Raw genomic sequence first — 26,513 nt, forward strand, 5'->3', positions numbered from 1 at the left:
AGATAGCTGCTTATTTCCTTTACATCTGAAGGGAGGGCGTTCCACAGGGCGGGTGTCACTACCAAGAAGGCCCTCTGCCTGGTTCCCTGTAACCTCACTTCTCGCAACGAGGGAACCTCCAGAAGGCCCTTGGTGCTGGAGACAGGAGACTGGACAAGGCGGACCGCCCTGTGGCCTGATCCAGATGCAGGGCTCTTCCCATGTTCTTCTGATTGTTTGCCAAATCCTAGAACAAGTTCATATTCCCACGAGCAGCGCAGAGTTGAACTATGGAACCTGTTTGCACGGGAGGCAGCGATGGCCACCAGCCCAGATGTCTTTAAAAGAGAAATAGGCAAATTCATGGAAGAGGAGAGGGCTACTGATGGCTCCTAACCAGGAGGGCTCAGCTCTTCCTTCACGGTTGGAGGTAGCGATGTTTCTGAATCCCAGTTGCTGGAGACCCCAGGAGGGGAGAGTTGCTCTTGGGCCCGGATCCTGCTTGCTGGTTTCCCATTGGGGCATCTGGTTGGCCACTGGGAGAACAGGATGCTGGTCTAGGTGGGCCTTGGGCTGGATCCAGCAGCCACTTCTTAAGGAGCAAGTCATGACCCCATCTTCCCCCCATCCCACCCAGTCTCTTGGCAAACCTCTACTGGTAGTTAGTGCTCATCGGGTGGTTGGGGTGTGCTCCGCACCGCCGCCGGCTCCCAACCGATCAGCAAATCAATTGTTCTGCGCTATCACTGGCGGCTTTGTACATTTTCCGTGGGTAGCTTTCTTGGGTTATTTTTGATAAATTGGGCTTTCAAGCAAGGAGAACGAGGGGTCGCAGACGGAGACAATGGGGCCACTTTGTGCAGTACCAAGTTGGGAGCGCCAAAGTCATGTCGGGGTCACTCTTTGATCATCCGCTCCTGTTTGCGCTGGGCGGGTGTCAGTCGATACTCGGAGCTGTAGGGGTAGCGGGAAACTTTTGAGTGGCCAGTCCCTGGGCAAAGGAAGGTCTTCTTTCCTTGGATGCCCAAAGAACTGACTTGATTTGCGATGATTATTTGTTTTGTTTTATTAAAGAGTGTTAAGGACTGGCTTTGAGAAGACGGTGTTGCCTCCTGGTCAAATTTAATTACCTCCATGTATAAAAGCGATAGAAGAAAATGGGTAGAGAAAAGCTTTTCCTCCTTTTCTTGTACAGTGGTACCTCGGGTTACAGCCGCTTCAGGTTACATAAGCTTCAGGTTACAGACTCCACTAACCCAGAAATAGTATCTTGGGTTAAGAACTTTGCTTCAGGATAAGAACAGAAATCGTGCTCTGGCGGCGCGGCAGCAGCAGGAGGCCCCATTAGCTAAAGTGGTGCTTCAGGTTAAGTACAGTTTCAGGCTAAGTACAGACCTCTGGAACGAATTAAGTACTTAACCCGAGGTACCACTGTAATTCTAGAATTCATGGACATTGAGTGAAGCTGAGTGCTGGAAGATTCAGGATAGATAGAATAAAGTACTTCATGCAGTGTCTGGGAGGTGGGACTTCTTCTCCTGCCACCTGCAACAGCCAGAGGCAGAATTCATTTCTGTTTGTGCCATAAGAGAGCATCACTTCCTGGGCTGCCATGCTCAAGGCCATTAACAACTCAGGACTGGGTTGCCTGAAAAGACCCTCCCTCCTGTCTGCTCCCTGTAGACTTGTGGGATCACCTAGAATCATGGGAGAGAAGTTTTATTCGTGGTACCACGCCCTGCAAACATCACAGGGCAGTGACCCCAAAATGGTCATATGTGATGCCTTACCCACCAGATGCTTCAAATGTCATTTAAAGAGATTTTCCTTTTTCCCCCAGCCCATAAGAATTGACCTTGTTGTTCCTGGATTCCTGTTTATGTAATGGTGCTTTTTAACATGTTGTTTTTGTCTGCCACTAAAGAGATTAAAAAACAAAAAGCTAAGCAGTTTAGAAGTGCTTTTATATAGATAATAAATATACAGAGCAGGCACGTTTAGATGAGCTTCAGAACTCAGCTTTCCTTGGCAGGAGTTGGGATTTATTGATTTTCCCCTAAGCATGCCCTTTGATCTGTGCAGCCCTTCCGAAATCCAGGGATGAGGCCCTTTCGGAGGAAACGTTTGTCCTTTCCTGGATTATGGAAAAAGTGCTGACGTTGGTCAGAGCCTAGAAATGACGCTGAACTCTGTGGTCCAAGCCAGCTTTCCAGTTTAGAAATAGCCCCGGTTAACGGGCAGATAACAGTAGGAAGTTGCTATATTTACACTCGGTTCCCAAACTTGAGTAGGGTTGGGGAGGGAAGAGGATTGAGAGAGTGGTTCCTATATGTTGAATCTGCCCTGTTTGCTTTTCCTGAAGAGTAGTTTTTGGTGGCCTTTCAGGGCACAGTAGTGGAGATCTGGGTCTCCAGAAACCTGTAGTGCTGTTTTGAGTCGTCTCAGTGCATCAGGAGGTGTATGCCTATAGAAAGACTGCTTGCTGGGCAGGAATCATTAAAGCAAAGTGTGGACTTCTTGGCTAACATCTCTGAGAGCACCTGCTTCCCATGAAAGAGGTCCTGGGTTCAAATTTGGATATCAGGAACGGAAAAGGCCTTTCCCCAGGTCTTGGAATTCTCAGCCAGAATATGCAGAATGGATTTTGTATCATAGAACAGAGAGCTGGAACGGACCCCCCCCCCCAGGGTCATCTAGCCCAACCCCCTGCAATGCAGGAATCCTGGCCAAAGAACCCCTGACAGATGGCCATCTTCACAAGGGGTGGGAGATACCATTTCATAGTAAGGGGTAAAAATGCCCCCAAACCATTGGAGCCTTCACTTTAATTTGAAGGCGGTTCTTGGGTTGGCAGAGCAGAATCTGCTGTTCTGCTATTTGCGTGAGACTTGCACATGGCAGCCAACCAATCAATAGCTTTGACCAGGCCAGTTAAATTAGTTCATTTGTTTTTTAAACCATGGGAGGGGTTGAGTACGCTGTATCTTAAGCCCCATGGGGATATGCATATGCTCAGACAAATTTCAGAAGTTTTGCTGCATAGGTTTGCAAAACATACCTAAGCAGCAGAACCTGGTGGGCCAGTCTTGTGATTGGTACAAGCAGCATTTTTAAACCTCCTGGACTGGAGGACCCCGGGTACAAAGCCGCCTCTTTGAAGGACACCCGACAGCGAGCAGGGAGGGGAATGACTCCTCCTCCTGCCAGTCCTAGAAATTTGCTCAGCAAATCCCATGTCGGCAGCTCGAGGGCAGGCCGTCCCCTTTGGCCTCTCCGGGCTCTGTTTAGCGGTGATCTTATGTCAAAACCACCCTGCTAATTATTGCTGCCCAGATTGGCTTAGCAAAGCAAATTAGATTACGCTAATCCACTTGATGGCAGACAGGCCGCTGGAGAGCCAGCAGGAAGCTGGAGTCCATATAGAGAGTTAAGGGGAAAGAAACTGCGTTTCCCATTTTAGCATCTGCTGGCTTCATAGCAGGACATGCCTTGCACTGTATAAAGCCCTGCCGGATCACTTGAAACCAGGGGGTTGCCAACGTGGTGCCCGTGGGTGACTGCCTGGCCATCCATACTGTCTAACATACCTGCCAAAGGTCTCAGTAACTACCCCCTTCTTTAAAAAAAAAACCCAATGCACAAGAGGGGCTTTTTGCTCTTACTGCTCAGTTCCTGTTTGCACGAGTGGCTCAGCTTCTCCCACATTGAACATACACCCCACCCCTAAGACATGCCCATACAGTGGTACCTCGCAAGACGAATGCCTCGCAAGACAAAAAACTCGCTAGACGAAAGGTTTTTCCGTTTTCGATTTGCCTCGCAAGACGAATTTCCCTATGGGCTTGCTTCGCAAGACGAAAACGTCTCGCGACTTTGTTTCCTTTGTCTAAAAACAAAGACATGTTTTGTTTATAAAGTTAATTTATTTTCCCTTCAATTTTTGAACTGCTCTTTACAGTATGTGTGACTTTAAAGAGCAGTTAATAAACTGTTGTTGTACCAAATTTGGCTTTGTTTGGACTTTTTTTGACCATAGGAACGCATTAATTGATTTTCAATGCATTCCTATGGGATTTCGTGATTCGCAAGACGAAAAATTCGCTAGACGACAAAAATTGCGGAACGAATTAATTTCGTCTTGCGGGGCACCACTGTATTTCATTGAGAGCCAGGACTGGATGCCTGCTCTCCCTTCCCTTCTGAGTAGAGGAGTGGTGTAAATGTCCCCATCAAGGAGGGGAGGGCAGGCCCACTCCAATTTGTGGTCCTGTGTCTCTCTTTTTTGCTCTTTTATGGGTGGCAGCTATTATTCCATGGGGATGCGGGTGGCACTGTGGTCTAAACCACTGAGCCTCTTGGGCTTGCCGATCAGAAGGTCAGCGGTTCGAATCCCCACGATGGTATGAGCTCCCATTGCTCTGTCGCAGCTCCTGCCAACCTAGCAGTTCGAAAGCACACCAGCGCAAGTAGATAAATAAATACTGCTGCGGTGGGAAGGTAAACAGCGTTTCCGTGTGCTCTGGTTTCCGTCACAGTGTCCCTTTGCACCAGAAGCAGTTTAGTCCTGCTGGCCACATGACCCAGAAAACTGTCTGTGGACAAACACCGGCTCCTTTGGCCTGAAAGCGAGATGAGCACCACAACCCCATAGTTGCCTTTGACAGGACTTAGCCATCCAGGGGTCCTTTACTGTTTTTTATTATTAGGGCGTGCCCTCGTGTGCCCACTGGCTGAAAAAAGGCCAGTGGGGAAGAGGGCTATCAATGGCTACTAGTCAGGGTGACTGTGCTCTGCCTGCCTGTTTGGAGGCAGCAATCTTCTGAATAAAAAGTACTGGAAACCGCGGGAGGGAAGACTTGCTCTTGCTCTCAGGTCTGGCTTGCGGGTTTCCCACTGGGGCTACTGTGAGAACAGGATACTGAGATAGATAGGCCATGGGCCTCATCCTACAGACGCTTCTCATGTTCTTAAGGCTGGCACCTGCTACTTAACTAAAATATTTCTGCCCCTTCTGGTTTTCTGTGCCACCAGTGACCAGATGGGTTCCTTTGAAAAAGCCCCCAGCAAGCAGGATTTGCAGGGTCATCCCTTCTCCTATTTGGCACCCAGTTTCCCAAGTTACACTGCTGTTGGACATGCATGTTCCGTTTTGACCCTTGTGGGACAGTTGTACCCGCTGGCAAGTTAAAGGAAGTACGAGTGTCTTACAATAAAACCACGTACTCATTTGTAACTGAAGCTGGTGCTCTGTTTTGTCCCACAGATCTGTAGGGAAAAGCCACCGGGTGTTGGGGGCAGATTTCCCCTGCCTTCCTGGAGAAAACCACGGTTTCTAGCTCTCCGCACTTGGAAGCTAAGCCACATAAGACTCTCGCGGGGTCTCTGGGGCGGGATTTGTTCAGGCAGGGAGTTTAACTTGCACAGTTTACACCGGTGCCGGAGTGCCACTTCCTGTAGCCTCGAGCCTGCCTTGGAGGAGCCCATCCAAGGTTTCAGGCCCCCCGCCAGGGCCCTCCCCTTCAGGAAATTCTTAGAGAAGAACCACGACTATTTAGCAGAAGTGGTTCTTTCTGTGGTTGGGCTGCTCTGGGCAAAATAAAATCCACACACCCTAGATGGGCCAGTTTGCATAATCAAGACGTCCCTTCTGCGGCAATGCCATGGTTCCTCTTGCAGTCGGTGAGGTCAGAAAACATCAAGTCGAATGCAAATGTCCCGGGAGTTGAGCTAGGAGGCTGTAAAAAGAAAAAGGATGCGCCAAATGCCAGGGGCCTGCCCCACCCCTGCCCGGGGGCATCTTCAGGCCACACAAGGCAAGTTCCTCTTGGCTTCTTGTAAGCGACTTGCGCTGCGTGACGCTGGCTTCCTGGCATGCCGTGTCAGCGCCCATACGTATCTTGCCGACTTGGCATCAGGATGGGGAACCAGACCGGGGCCGGCAGGGGGGAGGAATTGGCATATATAGTCTTCCTTGTGCTGACTCAGCTCCTCCGCAGTCTGGAGCTGAACCTCTCCGGCTATTCTTGGTCCGTACGGCCAAGCGCCCGTCGCCTGTTGTTCATAGGCGGGCTTATTTCCTATCGCAGAATTGTAGAGGTTGAAGGGGGAACTCCAAGGGTCATCCAGCCCAACCCACTGCAATGAAGTACATGAAGCCAAAGTTTTCCTCTCTGATCATGGGGGAAGTTGAAGTTTTCTTGAAGGATGGAGGGATTCTCCAGGGCACGTCCAGAGGTTCGGAGCAGGTACACACACACACACACACACACACACACACACACACACACGCCGGTTGAAGCTATTCCCTTTATCCAGCAGCTCAAAAAGACTTCTTGTAATTGCAGCAGTCTGGGGTTTTCAGCATCCCACCTGTGTTGCAGAGCAGTAGGGAGATGAGTTTGGGATGCCACATTGAACATCCCGAGATAATCTCAGGTTTTGGGTTTGTTTTCATTGTTTCTTTTTAAGAAGAGAAAGCAAGCCTCCTGGCTGCAGAGTGAGGTTTGAAAGGCCACGGATTTGATGCAGTCTTAATCGTATCTCAAGGGGTTTTCTGCGCTGGCACAGACCTTGGTTCCTCCACAGGCACCAGCAGTTAAAGATGCCCTGTTTTTCAGGTGGCAACCGTTTTGCAGACAAAAGGGGATTTGCTGGGTTCTGTGTGCTCTTGGCTCCCTGGGCTTGAGTTAATGTTGCTGCAGAATAGCTGCCCACTGAGTCACTGTTTTCTTTTAAGGTGGCACCCTTTTCCTGCCAAATGCTTCTTGCTGACCTTCCAAGCCCTTTTCCCGTGGGCTTTGGCTCGTACTGGGAGACCAGTGGCAGATGCGGCTCCCCTCTCTCAGGCTGGCAGAGGTGCAGGGAGCGCCATTGCTCTATGGCAGAGCCACCTTCATTGCAGGCAGGAGGTCCTGGGTCCAATCCCCAATGAAATCTCCAGGTGGGACTGGGAGAAAACTCCCTGCCTGGAACCCTGGAGAGCTGCTGCCAGCCAGTGTAGACAGCAGGGAGCTCAATTGACACCCCTCCCTAGTGTAGAATATGGAGAGTGGGCGCTACAAACAACTGAAAAGCTTTTCCCCTTCTTTTCCCAGGCTGTGAGATTGGAAAGCACCTACCAGAACCGGACTCGATACATGGTGGTGGTCTCAACTAATGGTCGGCAGGACACCGAGGAAAGCATCGTTCTGGGAATGGACTTCTCTTGCAACGACAGGTATGTGGTGAATCGGAGTGAGAGAGCTGACCAAGATGTGCAATTGTTATCTTATTTTTTTTGCAAGTTCTCCAAGAGGGCTGTCAGATCATTGGGGGGGTTTGGAGCTGTTTCCCTCTGAAGGACGGGTTGAAGCATTCATAGGATCACAGAATTGTAGGGTTGGAAGGGACTCCAAGGGTCATCTAGTCCAACCCCCTGCACCACAGGAGTCTCAGCAAAGAATCCATGTTGTCTAGGTTGTTGTCTAGAAAACAAGGGCGCCTAAGAGGGAGCATCACCAATCAGGTCCTCAGTGTGAGTGCTGGAGGCTTCCCACAACAGCAACAAAAGTGGTGTTGCCACAGAGCACAAATTTCTAGTCCTCAAGGCTGTTGGTGCAGCACAAATCTCAAAGCAGGTGAGATTTCGAATGAGCTCGAGTGAAAATTACAGCGGTACCTTGGGTTACATACGCTTCAGGTTACAGACTCCGCTAACCCAGAAATAGTATCTCGGGTTAAGAACTTTGCTTCAGAATGAGAACAGAAATCGTGCGGCAGCAGGAGGCCCCATTAGCTAAAGTGGTGCTTCAGGATAATAACAGTTTCAGGTTAAGTAGAGACCTCCGGAACGAATTAAGTTCTTAACCAGAGGTACCACTGTACTTCATTCTGGTTGTATTTTTTTCAGAAATATCATTGAAGGATAACATTTATTACACATGCAACCCTGTTTTCTTTGTTGAAAACCACTCTGAGCTCGATTTTGTGTGCGTGTGTGGAAAAGCAGCATACAAACAAAAGGATGAATGAATGAGTAGCCCATCTTTCCTCCAAGGAGCTCAAGAATGGTGTACCTGGTTTTATCCCCACATCAACCCCGTGGGGTAGTTAGGCTGAGAGGGAAAGATTGTTTTTTAAAAAATATATATTTATTGCAATTTTCCAAACAACATAAAAACCACCAGAAAAACATGAAACACCATCACCACAGCCACAGAAAAGATCATAACAGAATTAAGAAACAAAACAAACAAAGAGTAAAAGAAAAGTACATATAGAGTACAGTTGTTCATAAGTTATAATTTCTTAATCTTTGGACTTCCTCACATTGCCCTTCCCTGCGTTCTTGGTCATAATTATAGACAGCAATTTATTACCTTATTTCAGTTCTTATTCTATAGATCTCAAATATTATGTCCCGAGTTTAAAATAACTTTAACATAAAATTTTAATTGCTTGATTTAAACATAATATTACTTCAAATTTCATCACTTTCTTTAAACCTCACTTATTCTCATATATTTTACAACAAAATTTACTGCTGCCATGTTGCTTTCAATCGTGCATTCTCCTAACATTCTTGCAGTTTATAGTGTTTTTGTAAATAGTCTTTAAATTTTTTCCAGTCCTCTTCCACCGTCTCTTCTCCCAGGTCCCGAATTCTGCCAGTCATTTCAGCCAGTTCCATGTAGTCTATCAGTTGTGTCTGCCATTCTTCCAGTGTGGGTAAATCCTGAGTCTTCCAGTGTTTTGCGATGAGAATTCTTGCTGCTGTTGTTGCATACATAAGGTCACCCCACTGAGCTAAGGTCACCCCACTGAGCTTTCAGACTGAGCAGGGATTTGAACTCTCGTCGCCCAGGTCCTGGTCTGGCACCCCTGCAAAACCCTGGCCCTGTTCCCTGTTCTGTTCCAGTTTGGGCATAAAGTGGTTCGGCCCAGTGTCCGTTTCTGTTTGGTCTTGGTGTTGGTGGGTGGAAGAAGTTTTCCCCATCCCTTCCAGCCCTGCTTACGTATCTCTTGCTTGCTTCCTCGGACACCGAATATCCCTCCCTTCTGACCCACTGAGTATTTACAAACCCGATTTAGCCTTGTTGCTGGGGGCTTTGGTGGAAGTGGGAGGTGGAAGAGATCCCTAAAAATATCTCCAGTCTCTTTGGGAAGCTGCTCAGAGGTGCCCTTTTTCTCCTCACCCCCCCCTTCTTTCCATGAGTTAATCTCATTTCCTACACACACACCTCTACCTTTAAGAAAACCTCCCCTGATGGCTGGGGGTTCTTTTTTTGTGGAGGGGGTGGGGTTGTCAGCAGACTCTGCCTGTGTGTGACACCTTCTCTGTTGGTTAACCATTTTTAAAAAAATTACATGGCTCCTTTCCAACAAACTGCCCAAGGTGTCCTGCATCCAAACTGACAGTGGAAACAATACCGATAATGTAAAGAATAAGAAAAATGTCTGTGCATTTATCTCTCTCTCTCGCTGTCTGAGTCCTACTGTTTCCTCCAGGTTAGAGAAAAGTTTTGCCTGGTATTATTGTTATTTAATAATAATAATAATAATAATAATAATAATAATAATAATAATAATAATAATAATAATAATAATTTATTATTTCGACCCCGCCTATCTGGCTGAGTTTCCCCAGCCACCCTGGGCGGCTCCCAATCAAGTGTTAAAAACAATACAGCATTAAATATTAAAAACTTCCCTAAACAAGGCTGCCTTCAGATGCCTTTTAAAGATAAGATAGCTGCTTATTTCCTACACATCTGAAGGGAGGGAGGGCACCACTACCGAGAAGGCCCTCTGCCTGGGTCACCTTCAAAGGTAGCCCCACGTAGAGCTATGAACTCATGAAAAAGTGGGGAAGGGAGAAAGGACCAGTAATTAAATCTTCCTCCCGTCCCTTCATTCTTTTTGTGGGAACAGAAACTGACAGCAAGGAATTGAGAGAAGCTACTCAAGGGGCAATTGATAGGCTGTTCATCATTCATTCTCTACCTTCCACACAGAGAGAGCGCTTATCACAAAGCAATAAAACAGTCTGAGCCTACCAGGATGAAAGCAGGGAGTCCTTTGTCAATGTGTCTTGCACGGACAAAGACATTGCAGGAGGTTCCTGGCTGTGGGGAAAGGCACCGATGAATAATGTTGTGATCCTCCAGGGGGTCACCGTTGTATCCAATGCTAGTCCCATTCAGAGTAGACCCATTTAAAGTATTGGCCAAAACTAACTTGGGTCCTTTCATAGAAGCTTAGAATTGTAGATTTGGAAGGGACCCCAACGGTCCTCTATTCCATCCCCATGCAAAGCAGGAATCTCAACAAGTTCATACATGACGGGTGGCCATCCAACCTCTGCTTTGAAACCTCCAAGGAAGGAGAGTCCACCACCCCTTGTGGGAGACTGTTCCACTGTGGGACAGCTCTTGCAGTCAGAAAGTTCTTCCTGGTGTTTAGAAGGAATCTCCTTTCCTGTAACTTGAATCCATTGCTTCGAGTCCTACCCTCCAGAGTAGGAGAAAACAAGCTTGCTCCATCCTCCATGTGACAGCCCTTGAGATATTTGAAGACGGCTATCATATCTCTCCTCTCAGACTCCTCTCATCCAGGCTAAACATCCCTGACTCCCTCAACCGTTCCTCATCAGACTTGGTTTCCAGACCCTTCATCATCTTGGTCTCCCTCCTCTGCACACCTTCCAGCTTGTCAATATATACTGGAGTCTGTTCCAATGCTTTAAAACGTCCATCTCCCACGGGCCTTCTTTTTCTTTTTGTAAAGGATTCTCTTGCAGAGTTTAAATTGCCGTCCTCCCCTCTCTTTTGTTTCCCACAGCAGTGTTTGCACAATGGGGCTGGTCCTGCCACTCTGGAGCGATGCCTTGATTCATCTGGATGGCGATGGGTAAGAGCCTGTGATTGTCTGGTTTTTGTGTTGCTATGAACACGCAAAAAGGCATCCGGCCCTCCTCTTCGCTCTCCCTCCCTGCCCCGCTTTGCAATGCAGGAAGCGTTAATGAGTGTGACCTACATGCAAGTAAGTGTTACGGAAGGCTCTTGGCCAAGTGTTGAACCATCAGGCAACTTCCAGTAAACCCTGACCCCCTTGTCATCCTTTTGAGGCAGGAGGGCAGCCTGAACCAACATCTGGCCCCCTCCAGGTGTTTTTGGCTGCAACTCCCCATCAGCCTCAGCCAACATCTGGAGGTCCCCAGGTTGTCCAGGGGCTGCCCTCTTTCACTGCTGCCTTTGCTGAAGTGTTCTGTGACTGAGTGTTGTCTCCATTTCCCTCCTTTCCAGGGGCTTCAGCGTCTCGACAGACAACCGGGTGCACATCTTTAAGCCTGTGTCTGTGCAAGCCATGTGGTGAGAGAATTTGTGTTCCTTTATTTTTTTACACACAGTTTATAGAGAAGGTTTTTGGAGTAGGAAGGAAGAAGTACTCTCAGAAATGGAGGCTCGCGAGAAGCCCTTGGAGGCTGGAACGATCCTTGGACCTCTCTTGGGTGTTCATCTTTCAGCTGCATTATGTAGAAGCTTGGCTACTCCAAGACTGATGTCACTGCTTTGCATTTGCGCTTAGGTCAGAACTGGTGCTCTCCAGAATGATGGAATGCAATCACCATGGGCTATCTTCAATATACCACCAATGTTGTGTTATAATAATAATTTATTATTTATACCCTGCCCATCTGGCCGAGTATAGCCAAGGCTGCAAGTTTGATCCCCGTACGGGACAGCTGCATATTCCTGCATTGCAGGGGGTTGGGCTTGATCAGGGGTCGGCAACCTGCGGGCCATGAGCCACAAGCGGCCCATGGGGGCAGTTTGACCGGCCCATGAGCGCCCCCCCCCAACTGAGCCGCCTGCTTGGCGAGTCCCCATGCACTGCGCTAAGCCAGCACAGTGCAGGGACTCACTTCCGTGGCACCGGAAATCACGTCTGCACATGCCCAGCTGCCAGAAATCGCGTCTGCGCATGCCCAGGTGCTGGAAATCGCGTCTGCGCATGCCCAGGCGCCGGAAATCGCACACGCGGGATCCAGCCCACAGAGAGATCTCCACAGGACTTGACCGGCCCAGGCAGGTATAACCTTGCTGCCCCCTGGGCTAGATGATCCATAGGGTTCCTTCCAGCTCTAAAATTCTATGGTTACCACGGAGCCCTCTGTTACCTCTGAGTTGGTTGGTTGGTTTTAGAGCCCTTATATTTGCTTACAGCGCTAATGTCCAAAAGAGTAGCCTAAATACAAGCATTTATAACCAGAGTCCCCTTTCTGCGGGGTTACAATGTATTTTAAAAAGACACGACATACAAGGAAAAAGGGAGGAGGACAGAAGAGAGGAAGAAGCCAACACAGGTGCCAGTTCCTAAAAGTAAAGTATTGGTTATTGCAGTGACTAGGTGGAATGGGGGAACAGTTCAAGGTCAGGAAGTTGCCAGTGAAACTGACCTTTCAGCAGAGCGACCTAAACTCTGGGTGATGTTTATAAGGGATTCTCTTTGGCATCCGAAGAGCCAGGCAGAGCTTTATATGTCCAGGTTTTGCCTGCTAAGCCCGCTGGATAATCCTTCTCCTTTATAGGACAGCTCTCAGTAGGGTTCTTCTAACAAGTTTGCGGATTCACTGACTCAGGATCGCTTTCGCTCTTTCGAAATGTGTCACCCGTTGAGCTTGCGACGTGTTTGTGGGAGAGCTCCATGTCTTTGCTTTTAACCTAGATCTTTCAGGTCACGGGCAGGGAGTCAGGACGCCAGCTCAAAACAGGTGGAGCGGCTCCTTCTTAGAAAGCGTCTCGGGACATTTTTAAATGACAGCACATCCTGTGATGGGCTTCAACCCATTGTGGCTCCCTTCCGAGCTCAATAGCTCTCAGGAAGGGACGTAAACATGGGGACATCATGGGGACATCACGAGAGCCAAAGGGGCCCGTCTGGCCCAGCCTCCCGTTCTCTCAGTGGCCAACCAGATGTCTCTTCTGGGAAACCCACATGCAGGACTTGAGCACAAAGAGCAATTCTCCTCGCTTGCCATTCCCAACATTTGCTGCCTGGGACCCTGGAGGAGGAACAGGGCCACTGAGAGCCTTGCCTTCCGTGCCGAGGGAAGAATTTGGCACCATGTGAGACTGGACATGGCCTGTTTGTGTGCAGCGTGTGTTCTGGGCTGGCTGTCAGACTGGGCTTTGGAAAATTGTGGGGGGGAGGAGAAGAAAGCCCCCCCCCCATCCCGCCCCACCAGAAGCTTACTAGGAGATTCATAGAACCATAGAATTGCAGAGTTGTAAGCAGCCCCCTTCAATGCAGGAATCACAGCTAAATGCAGAACGAAGCAGCATTTGCTACATTTATTTTTATTTATATATAATAAAGCGATTGCATTCTATGAAATAGGAGGAAAGTGGTGGGTGTGGTGTGGGGTTGTATGTGTAACTGGAGAATCCAGGTATTGAGCGTGGGGCTCCCTTCTTGCTCAGCTCCCCTATAGGTCTCCTTTAGAGGTGCTCTTACCTCAAAAGGTGGGGGGGAAATAGCCAATACTAACAGCCAAGTGTTGTCGTCGTTTACTTTTTATTTCTAATTTTCAAAAGTGTACAAGTTGATGCATGCTAATAGCCAAGTGTGATTATTTAGTGGAAAGCAAAAGGCAAGTTTTGCACCATATGGTCTGACTGTTGATTATATAGCACAGTCAGAAGGACCTCCCAGCAGAGAAGCAGCTACAGTACTCATTTATACCAATAACCTAGCCTGGCTGCATCTCTTTGGAGTCCAGGTACCTTTGATGGGCTACATGATTGACCAGACATTTCTGTAAAGCAACAGAGAAATTAATCTCCATTTTATTTTATTTATTTAATATTTGTAGTTATATTGAATGTACAGTTAAATCTTTTTAGGTTGCGTCCCACGGCGACCTGGAAGTACCGGAAAGAGTTACTTCCGGGTTTTGCCGCTCACACATGCACAGACAATAAAAATGACGTCACGCGCATGCACAGAAGCGGCAAATCATGACCCGCAGATGCGGGTTGCATTCTGCTCATGTTGCGAACGGACTCCGGAACGGATCCCATTCGCAACCAGAGGTACCACTGTATTAGGAAAAGTAGTTCCAAATTATTATTTTTCCTACTTTGTAATCATGTGTCTTTTCTTTGGGTTGATAGAGTTGCTTTTGAAAATAATAATAATAATAATAATAATAATAATAATAATAATAATAATAATAATAGCAGTTAAGCGTGTCATTTCTCCCTGGTTCAGCTGTGGGCCCTCTCCGTCCTCTGGCTGCTTCTGATTCCCTGACTTCTTTCCTCTGCTTTTATTTTCTCCCTCCTCCACCTGCTCCATCCAGGTCTGCCCTGCAGAGTCTCCACAAGGCCTGCGAAGTGGCTCGCATCAACAACTACTACCCGGGGAGCCTTTTCCTCACGTGGGTCAGCTACTATGAGAGCCACATCAACTCGGACCAGTCCTCCGTCAACGAATGGAACGCCATGCAAGATGTCCAGTCCCACCGACCCGATTCACCTGCCCTCTTCACGGATGTGTGAGTAGGGCTGGGGACGGTTTTGATTCCTTACCTGCCTCCCACCCTAACGTCCCGGGGCAGGTTGCAGCCATTCCAAGGTGCAACATTAAAACAAGTAACAGTCACGAAAGTCAGAACAGACCTGCTGGATCAGGCCAGTGGTCAGTCTAGTAGTCCAGCATCCTGCTCTCTCAGTGGCCAGCCAGGTGCCCGTGGGAAACCCACAAGCAGGATTCGAACACGAGAGCAATGTTCTCCCCTCCTGAAAGCAACTGGCATTCAGAGGCATTGCTGCCTCTGACTGCAGAGGCAGAGCAGAGCCATCATAGAATTGTAGACTTGGAAGGGACCCTGAGTCTCATCTAGTCCCAACTTCCTGCAATGCAATTGATAGGGTGGGTCTTGGAAAATATACATCTCGGATGTCAAAGGTCAGCGGGTTTGAGAGCATGCTGGTTTCTCTGCCAGCCTGTCTCGCCTGTCAGCTGGGCTTGTTTCGCAAGGCCTATCCCTCAGCCAGCTATAATCATCCTCATCATCGTGATTCGTTCATCACTTCTACATCATTAGAAGTAGTTTCAAAACACAAAAACAGCAAGCACTTTTGAAACAAGATTAAATCCTTGACAAAGTGAACGTCTGTGGCAAAGTTCCAGTTATCCATTGGGGGAACAAAAATGTATTCCCTTGCTTCTGGAAAGTACATGTGCCCCCAGTCGTATCTCGACGGGGGCACTATTCCACAGGGCAGGGGCTGCCACACTAAAAGCCGCCCTTCCCCATGTTATTGTGGAGCTGTGCGCTCCACAATACTGTTTATTACTGTTGGGTTCATTCTTTTGTTGGCTCTCAGACTCAGCTGTGGCCACATTGCTTTGTATCTCTGCTGGTGGTCTCAGAGACATCCATCTAGCCGGGATATGTGTGTATGTGCTTTGGTCTGATCCAGCCAGAGGCTGTGTTCACATACAGGACGATGGCATATATACATGGATGAGAGGTGTTTATTCATGAGCTTCCCAGCCCCAGAGTGCTACAGTCCTTGCTGATAAGCCCTGGCTATTTTTACCCGCCAGCGATAAGGCCAGAGAGGCTGCTGGAATGCACCCGCGGGTGCTGCTGGCTGCGTGGTGCGTTCCATATAAGGAAGCGTAGAGCCTGTTACCTTTCCAAGGAAGGTGGAGGGGCAGAATTACTGGCCAGGCTACAGTAGCATATGCTGGCAAAATTGTGCTGGGCCAGGACCTCTTCAGGCTGCAAGATGGCTTCTGATGGAGAGGCCGAGTGTGCTGTGGTGGTTGGTACATCTCACTGGGGTTCCCTGTCTGTCCTTGGCCCTGAGATTCAGTGGTGTAGCGGTCAAAGTGTCGGGCTAGGGCAGGGTTCAGCAAACTTTTTCAGCAGGGGGGCAGTCCACTGTCCCTCAGACCTTGTGGGGGGCTGGACTATACAGTGGTGCTTCAGGTTACATACGCTTCAGGTTACAGACTCTGCTAACCCCGAAATAGTACCTCAGGTTAAGAACTTTGCTTCAGGATGCGAACAGAAATCGTGCGGCACCAGCAGGAGGCCCCATTAGCTAAAGTGGTGCTTCAGCTTAAGAACCATTTCAGGTTAAGAACGGACCTCCAGAACGAAATAAGTACTTAACCCGAGGTACCACTGTATTTTGAAAAAGAAAATGAACAAATTCCTATGCCCCACAAATAACCCAGAGATGTATTTTAAATAAAAGGACACATTCTACTCGTGTAAAAACACGCTGATTCCCAGACCGTCCGCGGGCCGGATTGAGAAGGCAATTGGGCCGGATCCAGCCCCCGGGCCTTAGTTTGCCTACCCATGGGCTAGGGCCTGGGAGAGACCAGGGTTCAAACCTCCACTCAGCCATGAAGCTCACTGGGTGCAACCTTTCCAGTCACTGCCTCTCTCGGCCTAACCTACCTCACAAGATTATTGTGGTGGGTTAAATGAGGAGAGGGCGAACCCCCTCAAGCTCCTTGGAGAAAAGATGGGGTATAAATGCAATATATAAGTGAAAAGAATGTCAGAAACATACCGAGGCAGACCAGTCTCGCACAGTATTGTGCTGAGGCTGTATTGCAGGAGTTGGTGGGGTGGAAGCTTCGGCTTGCACCGGCCCCAGCCAGCATGGCCAAAGGTCAGGGGTGCTGATAAGAGTTGGCGTCTGCAGGGCCACACATCCTGCCCCGAACCCTTGCTGTAAAGAGCTGTGGCCATTGATCTCGCCCATTAAATCCTTGTAAAAGAGGATGGATGAAGGCCGAAACACCTGTCTGGTGTGGTTTGCTGTGGAGGTCCTTCAGAAGGGGTTGGGGGCCTCAGGTCCAGGGGCCAGGGGAGGCCCTCGAGGTCTCCATCTCTGGCTCTCAGGACTCTTCACACCACACCCTTCACTGTCCAGATAGCAGGTAGAGAAGGGCCTGGACTCATGCCTGTAGACTTCTGCATGAATTGCTCCAGCCACTTTTGTCGCCCCTGGCTCCACCCACCACTGGCAGGTGGCCCTCGGAAGGTCACCCAGAACAGAGTGCGGCCCCCGGGATGAAAAAGGTTCCCCACTCAGCTTGAGAACTAAACTTGTTTGTTTTTATTACCCTGCTCTTTGGCCAAAACGGCACCCGGGGTAACTTACATACAGTCAAAACAAGACGGTCCCGACCCGCAGGCTCACAATTAAAAAAAGACATGGCACACAAGGGGAAAGGACAGGGAGGGAAGAGGAAAATCAAAACTCAGACCCCTATTTCTGAACAGTTGTTTCTAGATTCACCAGGGGAAGGAGGAGCTTTCAGCAGAGCCGATCTTGGCTTCGCAGCTCTCCCACAGAGGCAGTCGGAGGGAATGGGGCTTTTTGTCTTGAAGCCAATGTGTACAGTGCCCCCGCCTGCCCAAAAGACTTCTGAAACTTATTTTTTCTTCCATTTCTCCCCATGCCCCTGCAGCCCAACGGAACGGGAACGCACAGAACGTCTCATAAAGACCAAGCTGAGGGAAATCATGATGCAGAAAGATTTGGAGAACATCACGTCCAAGGAGGTGAGGAAAAGGAGGCTGGTGAGCTTGCCCCCCCCCCAGATTGCTAAAGATGGCAGGGAAGGCTGAGTGGGGTTTTCTCAGGGGGAGGGACACCTGGTTGCTGCAACCACATCCTTCAGTCCTATTCCCCATCCAGAGCTGCCAGCTGGAGTGGGGCATGTTGAATCTTTCAACTTTGAAATCCCAAAAATGAGGGGTGCTAAAAGCTTGCAACATGGCTTGGCAATTCAAAAGTTAGTTAGGTTAAAATAACATAATTTAGTTTTGCTTGGTAGGTGGAATATGTACAAAATGGCATAGAAATCATTAAAAATGATTGTCAAGTACTCACAGTTATATATTAATTATTCTTTAGCATTACCTGACATTTTCAGAAGCCCAAATTAAAATTATTTGGTTTTCCAAAAGTAGTTTGTGTGCTTCTTCATCAAACGTAGACTTAGCAAGTTAAATGTCCAGTCACAAAAAACCCCCAGCAGATTTGAATTCCTCACACCCAAAAACATATTTTAAGTGAAGAATTTTGCCAAAAAAAAAAGGTTTCACTGTCTAAAATGACAAGCCCTACTGCTGGAGAGGAGGAATCCAAAGACCAATTGCTGCCTTTTTACAGCTCTTGATAGCCTGGGGATCTGACCTTCTTGCTGTTGGAAGTCTGACCCAACCCTTGACTCTTGCGTCTTTTGTCTTCTGTGGGTCTGGCTGCTCCTTAAATGTTTTGTTTGATTCCAGGCAAATTTCATAGAATTTTACAATTGGAAAGGTACTCGAAGGGTCACCGAGAAATCACAGCTAAAGAATCCCTGGCCCTTTCTCCTGGGGCGATAAGAGAAGGGAGGTGGGGGTCGGCTGAAGGGTACTGCTACCCCCCAGGTCGGGTGTTTGAGCGATGTAACAATGCACCGTCTCAAAGGCAGCCTCTTCCTCCTCTCTCCTCCCCAAGATCCGCACGGAGCTGGAGATGCAGATGGCCTGCAACTTGCGGGAGTTTAAGGAGTTCATTGATAACGAGATGATCGTCATCTTGGGCCAGATGGACAGCCCCACACAGATCTTTGACCACGTCTTCCTGGTAAGTGTTTTGGCACGTGGCCGCTAGGAATGCCCACAAGCTGCTCAGCTTTACCTGCTGTCATCCCCACCCTCTTAGAACAACACCCCCCAAATCTGCTCTGCCATACAGACCATTATCTCCCTCTTCTGCCTTCCTCCTCACTGCTCCATCACGATTAAGCTTAGCCAGAGTTGCAGAAACCGGCTCTTATTTATAGAGACTGAGATGCCACGTAAGAACATCAGGCCAATGGCCCGTCTAGTCTTGCATCCTCCTCTCGCGGGGGCCAACCAGATGCTTGGATGAAAGCAGGAAGCAGGATCTGAACACAAGAAGAACACTCCCCTCCCGTGGCTTCCAGAAGCTGGTAGTCCGAGGCACGGCCATCTCCAACAGTGGAGGCAGAGCATGGCCGTTGCGGCTAGTAGCCATTGATAACCCTCGCTCCCTCCATGAATTTGTCTAAGCCTCTTTTAAAGCCATCCTGTGGGAGGGAGTTCCACAGTTTAACTGTGCACTGCATGAAGGAAGCCCTTTCTTTTATCTGTCCTGAATCTTCCAACATTCAGCTTCATTGGATGTCTAATGCAATGAGATTGGGGGGACGGGGACTGCCTACTGTAGGAGCGAGTACAGTGGTACCTCGGGTTACAGACGCTTCAGGTTACAGACTCCACTAACTCAGAAATACAGTGGTACCGGAGCTTAATTCGTTCCGGAGGTCTGTTCTTAACCTGAAACTGTTCTTAAGCTGAAGCACCACTTTAGCTAATGGGGCCTCCTGCTGCCAGAGCACGATTTCTGTTCTCATCCTGAAGCAAAGTTCTTAACCCGAGGTAATATTTCTGGGTTAGCGGAGTCTGTAACCTGAAGCATATGTAACCTGAGATACCACTGTAGTACCTCGGGTTAAGAACTTTGCTTCAGGATAAGAACAGAAATCATGCACCGGTGGCACGGCGGCAGCAGGAGGCCCCATTAGCGTCAGGTTAAGAACGGACCTCCGGAACGAATTAAGTTCTTAACCCGAGGTACCACTGTACATGCATTTAAGTTGTTAAGTACGGTACATTTATTACATAAGCAAACCGAAAAGACCCTAGAGAGAGCAGAGAGTGCAGGTGAACCATCTCCTGCAAGGCAGATGTTTGGTATATCCCTGAATCCTTCTCGCCATCCTGGGGCCTGGAATTTCTGAGGTTACCGGAGCGTCCTGCCCACGCCCCTATTCTGGGAGAAAACAACAGGAACAAAGGTGCCCCGGGAAAGCTTGAGAACAAACACAGGAAAGGCTTATTCAGGTCTGGCAGGTGGGATTCTGCTTCCAGTAAAGCCCGGGATGGCGATGCTCTGGGTGGAAGCATGTGATATCCCCAACCAAAGGGTCCTCCTCCTCTTTTTCAAGCTGTGTAAACACTGGGCTACTGAAATGTTTGAGCTCGCCTGGTGCCAAGGCACGTCTCGCGAGGCTGCGCCGGCTGATGAGTCAGCAGCTCTGGGGCTTTTCCCACCCTCCCTCCTCTGGCCGGATGCACAAGCCAGGCATCAGTCAGCAGTTTTACGTAAGAAGACAGCTCACCTTTTCAGCCCTGACTCTCTCGGCAGAATCAAAAGTGGATAGAGGAATGTTCCCCCTCTTCTCTTGTAACGCGAGAACCCCTGGCGATCCAACAAAGCTGAATGTTGGAAGAAAAGAAAGTCCTTTTTTTGTGCAGCAGCTAGTTGAACTGTGGAACTCCCTGCTGCAGGGAGCCAACTTGGATGGCTTTGAAAGAGGATTGGACAAATTCATGGAGGAGAGGAGGGCTATTGATGGCTGCTGGCCAGAAGGGCTCTTCTCTGCCCTCCACAGTCAGAGGCAGCGACCGCAGGAGGCAAGAGGAGTCCAGTCCTGCTTGCCATTTTCCCATTGGGGCATCTGGTTGGCCACTTTGAGAACAGGATTCTGGACTAGTTGAGCCATTGGCCTGATCTATCAGGTCTCTTCTGGGGTTCCCTTTCCCCTTTTCTGACACTCCCGTTTCCCAGCCGGGAGCCCTGGGTCCTTTGCCCAATACTGTGCACTCCACCCCCCACCCCTTGCTCCATTTGTACACCCTGCCCTGTTCTTGACGTGATTTGATTTCCCCCACCCTGTCTTCTCCCTTTGCGTAGGGTTCAGAGTGGAATGCCTCCAATCTGGAAGATCTGCAGAATAGAGGGTAAGTCCCAGAACGTGAAATGTCCTTCATCCCACCCAGCAGAGAGCAAAAAACCAGTGGCCACCCCCTAGCTCCACTTGGTTGCTTGAGGGGGGGTGTCTTCAGACCAAGGCAGGGATAGCCAGAGTGGTGCCCTGCAGCATCCATTGCCCATCTGGGAGGACTCAGTTTGGGAGCCATTTCCTTCTCTGTGGCCTGTCTCGCCACTCCAGGAATCAGCTCTATCACTTTAACCCTTCGGCAGCGGACCCACAGCCCTCCATGTGCTGCTGAAATCCGACTCCCATCATCCCTGGCATTTGACCATGCTGCCTGTAGGGGCTGCTGGGAATTGGAAGTCCATCACCATCTGTAGGGTCCCATGTTGGCTGCTGTGGACCAGAACAACAGTCAGGGGTCCGATGACCGTGTGTTGGGGATTTATGAGCTGTGAGGGTGGGGATTAGATTACCCTTGGGGGTCTCTTCGACTCTACCATTCTATGATTCTTAGACATTTCTTAGGGGTGGAAAGGAATCTCCTCACCCCTGGTTTTTATTTTCTTTATTTTGCTAAACCTCAAGGAGTTCTTTCTTGTCCACTTTGTCCCTTGTTTTGGAAACACAACTGTGTGTGTGTCTAACCAGCCTTATTGCCCTTTTGGCTTCAGGGTGCGGTACATTCTGAACGTCACCCGAGAAATCGACAACTTCTTCCCTGGCGTCTTTGAGTACCACAACATCCGTGTTTACGACGAGGAGGCAACAGATCTCCTGGCTTACTGGAACGACACCTACAAATTCATCTCCAAAGCAAAGCAAGTTCCCTTTTTATCTTAATATTAAAAGCGTGTCCGCATCCATATAGCATGTGGACCTATAGCTAAAGATACTGGGTTGTATCCACCGCTAGACTTGCAGTCTTCTTCTTTGGTGATCACTCGTAGCCGAGTAAGATTGTCTTCCGTAAACAGGGTTTTAAAAGTGAGTCCGTAAGTGACTGTGGAGGCCAATTCTGGACCCACACGTCCTTCCACAGTGGGGGCATGGGTTTCTGGGTGGGAGTTCATCACGGTGGTTAGCCAAAGGTGCCTTCCTCTTAGCACGTTTCTCCCTTTCATCCTGAGTTCGAGTGTCTTCAAAGCCTATGACACCTTTGGTAAAGGCTGTTCTCCAACTGGAGTACTCGCAGGCCAGTGCTTCCAAGTTGTCAGTGTTTATACTGCATTTTTTTAGATTTGCCTTGAGAGTCTTTGAACCTCTTTTGTTGACCACCAGCATTACGCTTTCCATTTTTAAGTTCGGAATAGAGTAGTTGCTTTGGCAGACGATAATCAGGCATCCGCACAACCTTTACAGTTAAAGCACTTTGATGCCCCGTTAAACTGCCGTGGCTCCCCCGAAAGAATCCTGGGAGCTGTAGTTTGTTGAGGGCGCTGAGAGTTGTTAGGAGGCCCCCGATTTCCCTGCACGGAGCTACAATTTCCAGAGCGGTTTGACGATCAATCCCTGTTGATAGGGAAGAATGGGAATTGTATCTCCGGGAGGAGAATTGGGATGGGGGGGGTGTTTCCTCTTAACAGCTCTCAGAACCCTTAAATAAGAATGAGATGAGCTTTCTGGATCAGGCGAAAGGGGGGCCATTGAATCCAGCCTCCTGTTCTTACTGGGCCGACCAGATGCCCATTGTGGGAAGCCAGTAAGCAGGACCTGAGCATAAGAGCGACTGGGATTCAGAAGCATCACTGCCTCTGACTGTGGAGCTAATATCCACCCATAGCCCTTGTCTCCATGAACTTGTCTAAATGTGCGAGTGTGAATGAGGCCTGCCAGTTTCAGAGGATCTACTCTGATGACCCATGGAGAGAGATACAGATACATATTGTGTGTATGTATGCACACACACACACACACACACACACACACACACACACACAAAACACATATTGCCAAACTGGTCTGAGGTGAGCTTTGGTCCACAACATCAGGAGGGCACCAGCTTTGCAAGGTCTTGAGATATATATGGCATTTATTGATGCCGCCTGTGAAACACTCTCTCCCCAGCAAAGCCGTTTGAGTGATGACTCCGTTGGGAACTTGGGTAACCCTCCTCTCTCTCCCTCCCTTTCCCTTGATCGTCTTGCAGGAAGAACGGATCCAAGTGCCTGGTTCACTGCAAGATGGGGGTCAGCCGGTCGGCCTCCACGGTGATTGCCTACGCCATGAAGGAGTACGGCTGGAACCTCGACCGGGCCTACGACTACGTGAAGGAGCGCCGGACCGTCACCAAGCCCAACCCCAGCTTCATGCGGCAGCTAGAGGAGTATCAGGGCATCCTCCTGGCCAGGTGAGTCCGAAACAGCCAAGACAGCACCTCAGCGTCCCTGACAATGGGCAGCTGGGGGCCAGAGGGTGTTTCATGGAATGCCAGCATCTGGCTTCTTCTGAATTTCAGCTTTCACACACAGAAATGATATAAATCCTTGCTCTCTTCGATGCAAAGTTCAGGAAACTTTTGGAGCTGCATTAGCGCTCTCTCTCTCTCTCTCTGTGTGTGTGTGTGTGTGTGTGTGTAAAAAAAAAGAGGGGGAATTTTGGAAGAGCACAAATGCATAGTTTTTAGCTTAGTTGAATATCTTTTTACCCCCCTTTTCTGCAAAAAAAAGTGAGGAGAAATCAAAGCATTTTTTAAAATGGGATAAATTGCCAAAAAAATACGTTGGGATGCAGTGAAATCAGTTGTGATGAAAACATAGTCAGTAAGAACTGATGGTCATTGAAACCGATGGGGGCGGGGGGGACCCCAGCAGGAATGAATTAAAATGTAGGTCATCCTTTTAAAAAGCTTTTTAGCTGTGTGCCCCGTGTGTGTGTGTGTGTGTGTGTGTGTGTGTTTTCCCCACAACCTGTTTCCCCCAAACAGCAAAACAACTTTGCTTTCTGGCTGGCTTTCGAGGGGCCTGTGTGTGTGTTTGTTTGTTTATGTGTTGCAGATTCCCCCAGCTTCCCCTTCCCCACCTTCTCAAGTTCCTTTTCTTATGCAAAACCGAAGGGGTTGTTTTTGTAACGAGAGACCCCCATCATCTGATTGGGAAAAGATGTCTCAATATGTCATGTGTCTGTGTTTTCCTCCCCCCCCCCTTCCAACTGTACACATGTGTGTCCTCGGGTGACCTCCAGAGAGCGGAAAGAGAGAGAGACGGCTTGTCCTGCCAGAGGGATCCCAGCTCACGGCCACGTGGTTACCAGGTGGCTTTGCTGTGGATGTCGGGCCTTTTGAAAAGTGTGTGTGTGTGTGTGTGTGTGTGTGTGTGTGTTGGGGTGGCACATGGCAAGCAGGGGGAGCGGCTAGCAGCAGGTTATCTGCACCGACCCAAACTTCTTAATGTTTGGGAGGTGCTTGCAATGCAGACTCTACAGGGCCCATCGCAGAATCCCATCCAAAACAAACTAACGAAACCCCAATACTTGGCAGTTGCTATAAACCACATTTCAAACATTCAAAGCTCTTTGCTCACAGTTATCTCGGCCGTGATCCTTGCGACAAGCCTGCAAAACAGGCCTGGGATCCTTGAGATGCATCCAACTACGCTCTACTCAAGAGTAGACCTGTTGGAGTTAATGGGCCACAATCAGTTGTGCCTGTTCTGTTCAGTGGGTCTACTCTTAGTAGGACTAAACGTTCTAATGAAAGCTTATCTCCCTATTGCACACTGCGGCTGAGGCATAGAAAACGAGTAGTTGCGAGGCTCACCAAAGTTTTCCTGAGCAATTTTATGACGGAATCCTGATCTGGACAAAGGGGTTTATTAACATGTGCTTTTGAAATTAGGCGATGTCAAATTTGCTCCAAGAGGCAGAGGGGAGGGCTATTGATGTCTAAATTCTGCCTCCACAGGCAGAAATGCTTCTGAATACCAGCTGCTGGAAACCACAGGAGGGGAGAGTGTTGCTTTTGTGCTTGAATCCTGCTTGTGGGTTTCCATGGGGGCATCTGGTGGGCTACTATGAGAACAGGATGCTGGACTAGATGGGCTACTGGCCTGATCCAGCAGGCTCTTCTTATGTTCTTAATGCCCTTTCCTCCACCACCACCAGCACCCCAAAAAAAGCAAAAACAGCAGGTGGATGTTTCCTCTCCAAATCATTGACGTCAAGGAGGTGTTGGCATGGCATAATGGTTAGGTGTGGCAGTATTTGGGCAAACACCATTCATCATCATCATCATCATTATTATTATTATTATTATTATTAATTTATTATTTATACCCCACCCATCTGGCTGGGTTTCCCCAGCCACTCTCGGCGGCTTCCAACAGAACACTAAAATACAATAACCTATTAAACATTAAAAGCTTCCCTAAACAGGGTTGCCTTCAGGTGTCTTCTAAAAGTTTCATAGTTGTTCTACTTTTTGACATCTGGTGGGAGGGCGTTCCACAGGGCAGGTGCCACCACCGAGAAGGCCCTCTGCCTGGTTCCCTGTAATTGGCTTCTCGCAGTGAGGGAACTGCCAGAAGGCCCTCGGCGCTGGATCTCAGTGTCCGGGCAGAACGATGGAGGTGGAGATGCTCCTACAGGTAAACCAAGGCCTTTTAGGGCTTTCAAGGTCAGCACCAACACTTTGAATTGTGCTCGGAAACGTACTGGGAGCCAGTGTAGGTCTTTCAAGACCAGTGTTATATGGTCTCTGCAGCCGCTCCCAATCACCAGTCTAGCTGCCGCATTCTGGATTAGTTGTAGTTTCCGGGTCACCTTCCCAGGGATGTTTCCTTGTAATCTAAATAGCGAACAGGGGACGCTGCCTTCAAACCACAAATGTAAATAGCGTAGAGGAACCTGACTTGTGGATATTTACCAAAGACCCACCAAGTCCGACATCCTGTTCTCACAGCGGCCAGCCCGTTGCCCCAGTGCGAAGCCCCCCAAAGCAGTCTCTCCACCCCCAAACTCATGTTCCCCAGCAAGTGATAATCAAAGTGTATTTGTTTATTTCACAAAATGTGTGATTGTATTAAAAATAACCCTCAAAAGTGGTTTACAGAAAAAACAACAAAATCAATTAAAAAGATTAGCAGCCATAATTTAAGGCCAATACATGCAGAAAGTCATCAGCTGCCTCCACAGTAATTCAGTCACAAATCTGCAAGAGTGGAATATCGTGTTTTGGGGTTCTTTCAGGATTTAATATGTAATCTGTCAGTATTCCATGACCCGTGTGGGGTGTGCATGCATGCTTTAGTTCTCAAGAAGCGCAGATCAGGTTGTTGCAGATTGTAGAGGCTGCTTTGAGCACACAAATGGTAATTATTGTAAATATAATTGTGCTCTTATTCGGGAGGCAGTATGTAGCCATTACAATGAGCAGCTGTTGACCAGCAGCTAGAAGTACTGTAGAAACCTTCTTGACCCCTGCCTTGCGGCCTTGTTTACCATTGCTGCCCACCCTGGGGCAGATCATGTGCTGATTCATATGATTGGCTCTTGGGTTTCAGAGCCTGACTGTGCAGGGAAGGTTGTGGTTCTTGGGTTACACCTTTGCCAGGGTGTGAGAGTGGGCTGTGGGGCCAGGGGGTTTTCCAGCAACAACTACTTTTGATGCACTGTCAAGCCACATTCCCTCCCACTAACAAGATCCTTCTATTCTCTTGGACCTCCTTCCTCCCAAAACTCCCTGTCTCTTTTTTCCCTGCGCAAGTTGTGGGGATTTCCTTAGAAACCTA

General features: G+C 48.8%; 1 protein-coding gene and 1 long non-coding RNA gene across 7 annotated transcripts in view; one reads left to right on the forward strand and one right to left on the reverse strand.

Annotated features, from left to right (window-relative positions):
• The window catches only part of LOC308574409, a 28,742-nt gene extending 17,957 nt beyond the window's left edge, over nt 1-10,785 (reverse strand). The window contains exon 1 of the long non-coding RNA XR_014002477.1: nt 10,014-10,785. This is a non-coding gene — a long non-coding RNA (uncharacterized lncRNA). The remainder of the gene's footprint in view (nt 1-10,013) is intronic.
• Nucleotides 1-26,513, forward strand: part of SSH2 (slingshot protein phosphatase 2) — a 121,268-nt gene that overhangs the window by 85,744 nt on the left and 9,011 nt on the right. For 4 of the 6 annotated variants that reach the window (XM_081171952.1, XM_081171951.1, XM_081171948.1 and 1 more), the window contains 9 exons: nt 7,074-7,195; nt 10,798-10,866; nt 11,262-11,327; nt 14,321-14,515; nt 17,464-17,557; nt 18,501-18,629; nt 20,766-20,812; nt 21,462-21,612; nt 22,941-23,137. In XM_081171952.1, the coding sequence (XP_081028078.1) occupies nt 7,074-7,195; nt 10,798-10,866; nt 11,262-11,327; nt 14,321-14,515; nt 17,464-17,557; nt 18,501-18,629; nt 20,766-20,812; nt 21,462-21,612; nt 22,941-23,137 (1,070 nt within the window). Of the gene's footprint in view, nt 1-7,073; nt 7,196-10,797; nt 10,867-11,261; nt 11,328-12,853; nt 13,086-14,320; nt 14,516-17,463; nt 17,558-18,500; nt 18,630-20,765; nt 20,813-21,461; nt 21,613-22,940; nt 23,138-26,513 lie in introns of those variants that run through there. The other 2 variants (XM_081171949.1, XM_081171953.1) reach the window with 2 other exon arrangements.

Source organism: Podarcis bocagei, assembly GCF_964188305.1.
Source record: "Podarcis bocagei genome assembly, chromosome: 15".
Taxonomy (NCBI): domain Eukaryota; kingdom Metazoa; phylum Chordata; class Lepidosauria; order Squamata; family Lacertidae; genus Podarcis; species Podarcis bocagei.